The sequence below is a fragment of the Amblyomma mixtum genome, chromosome 9 (genome assembly GCF_055824585.1).
Source record: "Amblyomma mixtum isolate Tamu chromosome 9, ASM5582458v1, whole genome shotgun sequence".
NCBI classification, from domain to species: domain Eukaryota; kingdom Metazoa; phylum Arthropoda; class Arachnida; order Ixodida; family Ixodidae; genus Amblyomma; species Amblyomma mixtum.
In genome coordinates this window covers 34,277,653-34,280,820 of record NC_143020.1, presented here as the reverse complement: position 1 = coordinate 34,280,820, position 3,168 = coordinate 34,277,653, and the positions used below count along the sequence as shown (strand labels likewise).

At 58.1% G+C, this 3,168-nt stretch overlaps 1 protein-coding gene across 1 annotated transcript; it reads right to left on the bottom strand.

Annotated features, from left to right (window-relative positions):
- Nucleotides 1–1,350: 1,350 nt before the first annotated feature.
- LOC149328707 (uncharacterized) lies at nucleotides 1,351–2,712 on the bottom strand. Its single transcript, XM_089559072.1, has one exon. The coding sequence runs from the start codon at nucleotides 2,710–2,712 to the stop codon at nucleotides 1,351–1,353; it is 1,362 nt and encodes a 453-aa protein (XP_089415198.1).
- Nucleotides 2,713–3,168: the final 456 nt, after the last annotated feature.

Here is a 3,168-nt window from a genome sequence, read left to right as displayed (position 1 = left end):
CAAGCCAAAAGGAAGCACCTTAAACTCGTATAAACCGTCAGGGGTAATAAAGGCGGTCTTCTCGCGGTCGCGTTCGTCCACCTCGATTTGCCAATACCCACTGCGGAGGTCAAGGGACGAAAAGTAAGTGGCATGGCGCAGGCGGTCTAGGGAATCATCAATGCGTGGCAGAGGGTACACATCTTTTTTTTGTGACGTTATTGAGGCGCCTGTAATCCACTCAGAACCTGAGGGTGCCATCTTTCTTCGTGACGAGGACAACAGGCGATGCCCAGGGGCTCGTGGATGGTTGTATGACGTCGTCCTGGAGCATTTGGGTAACTTGGCGGCGGATGGCATCACGTTCTTTTGAAGACACACGCTGACACAGGGGTCTTTGGTCGTCCGCAACGATAATTCGGTGCTTGGTGAGCGGCGTCTGTCGCACCTTGGAAGTTGATGCAAAACAGTCGCGGAAGGAATAAATGAGATTTTCTACGCAGCGTTTCTGACTGGCCAAGAGGTGCGGGTTGACGTCGGTCGGGATGGCTGTAGCCGTCGCGTCGTCGAGATCTGACGTCGTGGACAAAGAACACTGCCGGGTACACTCTCCAAGCTCGTCAAAATAAGCGACGACCTCTGCCTTCGTTAGATGTTGCGGTTAACAGGTAAAGTTGGTGACTAGGATGTCGGTACGACCGTTAGTAAGTTCTACGAGGCCTCGGGCTACACAAACTTGCCGAGCGAGTAGCAGCGACATGTTCGCTTCAGCGATGCCAAGGGTGCCGGTGCTGCTATCACACTCGACTGTGACGAATTTGCTGGCTCGCGGAGGAAGCGTTATGTGGTCGGCACATAGGCGCAACACTACTCTGCTGGGCTCGCTGTTGGTGTCAACGGCTCGCTGGGCGGAAAAAGATACCATGAGCTCCCGAAGGTCGATGACCGCACCATACTCTCGAAGGAAATCCATGCCCAGAATCAGATCTTTCGAACAGTCACGTAATACGGCAAAGGAGCCAGTGAAAGTAAGACCTCGGATCTGGTTACGGCAGGTGCAGACACCGATCGGCGTCACTACATGGCCACTGGCGGTGCGGATCACGGGTCCACACCAAGGCGTCAGAACCTTACGGAGAGTCGTGGCGAGCTGACTGCTCATCACGGAAAAATCAGCGCCGGTATCGACGAGTGCGTTCACTTGATAACTGTTTGCGGTAACTAAAATTTCAGCTGAAACTAATCGTTCGCAGCACGTCGGTGAGGTCGTCGGATCGGGTGGTCGCTGCCCGGGTCGTCGCGTCGAATCGTCGGGTGGAGGCTGTTGACTCTGTGCAGTGGCGGCGGCCCTACCCCCGGAGGACGCCGTCTTCAGTTTTCCCGGCGAGGGGACGTGCGTCTGAACTGACCAGAGGTGGAGAGCCGATTGGGCGAAGTAAAGCGCCTCGGGGACGGCGATCGCGATTGGCGCTGCTGCGAGGTCGTCGGGGGCAGCGCGTGAGCGGCGAGATACTCATCTATGTCCTGCGGTCTTTCACCATAGCGCGGTCGAGGCGCGTCCGGCGGAAATCCTCTCAAACCCATACGCCTGTACGGGCAATGCCGCAGAATATGGCCAGGCTCCCCGCAGTGGTAGCAGAGCGGGCGATCGTTGGACGTGCGCCACACGTGCGCTTTGCTGATAGGAGGGCGCAGATCCTGCTGCTGCTCGACGGGGCGCAGGTAACGGTGGGGTGGTCGAGGTCCGGCAACGGGGCGAAACGCTTGCGGCACGGGGGCAGGTCGGCGCAGGGCATCGCTGTACGACATGACGTGCGGCTCTGGTAGTGGTGCTGGTGGTGACTGCACCGCTCGCTGGATTTCGTCACGGATGACATCCGCCGTTGAAGGTATACCTGCCACCGACGGAGCATCCAAGCGGAGGTGTCGCAGTTCTTCGCGGACAATGCTCCGTACAACCTCTCGCAGCGCCTCGTCCCCTGGGCCTGGCAAGGACGTGAAGTAGTGAGTGGCCGCTACATTCGCCTGACGCCCGTGTTGGGCACTCCGTTCCTGCAGCGAACGTTCCATGCAGGTAGCTTCCTTGGCGAAGGCGGCGACGGTTAGCGGAGGGTCGCGCATGAGGCCAGCGAACAGCTGCTCCTTCACCCCACGCATAAGGTGCCGTACCTTTGTAGCTTCGGGCATGGCAGGGTCGGCCCGATTGAAGAGGCGTGTCATGTCCTCTATAAACATGGCCACGCTCTCGTTGGACTGCTGTGACCTAGAGCGAAGGGCGATCTCAGCATTTTCCTTCCGCTGGCTCGAGCTGAATGTAGCGAGCAACTCGCGGCGAAAAGCTGCCCAGTTGGAGAAGGACGCCTCGTGGTTCTCGAACCACGTTTTCGCCGAGTCGAGCAGTGCAAAATACACATTCAACAGTTTCCGCTCGTCGTCCCACTGATTGAATGCGGCCACACGGTCAAAACTGGCCAACCAATCCTCTACATCTTCGAACCGGTCGCCGTGGAAGGATGGTGGCGACCGAGGTGCGAGTAGGACGAACGGCGTAGCACTGCCGGAGCACTGACCTGTCTGGCTGCTGCCAGTGGTGGATGTCATAGCGCGCACAGGCCTGGTCAGTGGCTCGAACTCGGGTTGCAGGCCTCGCAGGCGACGGCTCGCTTTGTGGACGGGTGTGGTGTCCGCGCGTTGGGCAGAAGCGTCACGGCTGTCGTCTGAGTCAGCGTACATGGGACGGTACCCAGCACCTCCACCAAATGTCACCAGGAAGCGGGAAGCACAGCCGTATTCTCAGACGAGGCTCCGAACCGCCAAGCACAAGCTAGACGAAGACGACGCTCCGCCACGCGCTGGGAGCCAAGTTTCGGCCACCAGGTGGCGCCTGCAGAGTGTCAGCAGTGTGGCAATATATGCCAATCGCCGCCTTCTCGCACCTCCCGGAAGCATCAGTGGAGAGCTACGTTGGCGAGGAATATGCTGTAAGTGTTCAGCAAGTAGACCATTTAGGATATTTTCGTGCATGTGTTTTGCATGGGACGGAAATATATGGTCGTCAGCAACTATATGGCCGTCAGCAACTCGCTGCAAGGAGGTCAGGTCGGCCTGAAGCGGGGCTGACACGTTCTGCGTGAACCTAAATGCGGAAGCAGATAACGTGGCCAATGATTAGAGAATAACAGGTGTAGG

Bases quoted from the DNA above. Each gene is read 5' to 3' on its own strand.
- LOC149328707 (XM_089559072.1), bottom strand. From the start codon at position 2,712: ATGTACGCTGACTCAGACGACAGCCGTGACGCTTCTGCCCAACGCGCG.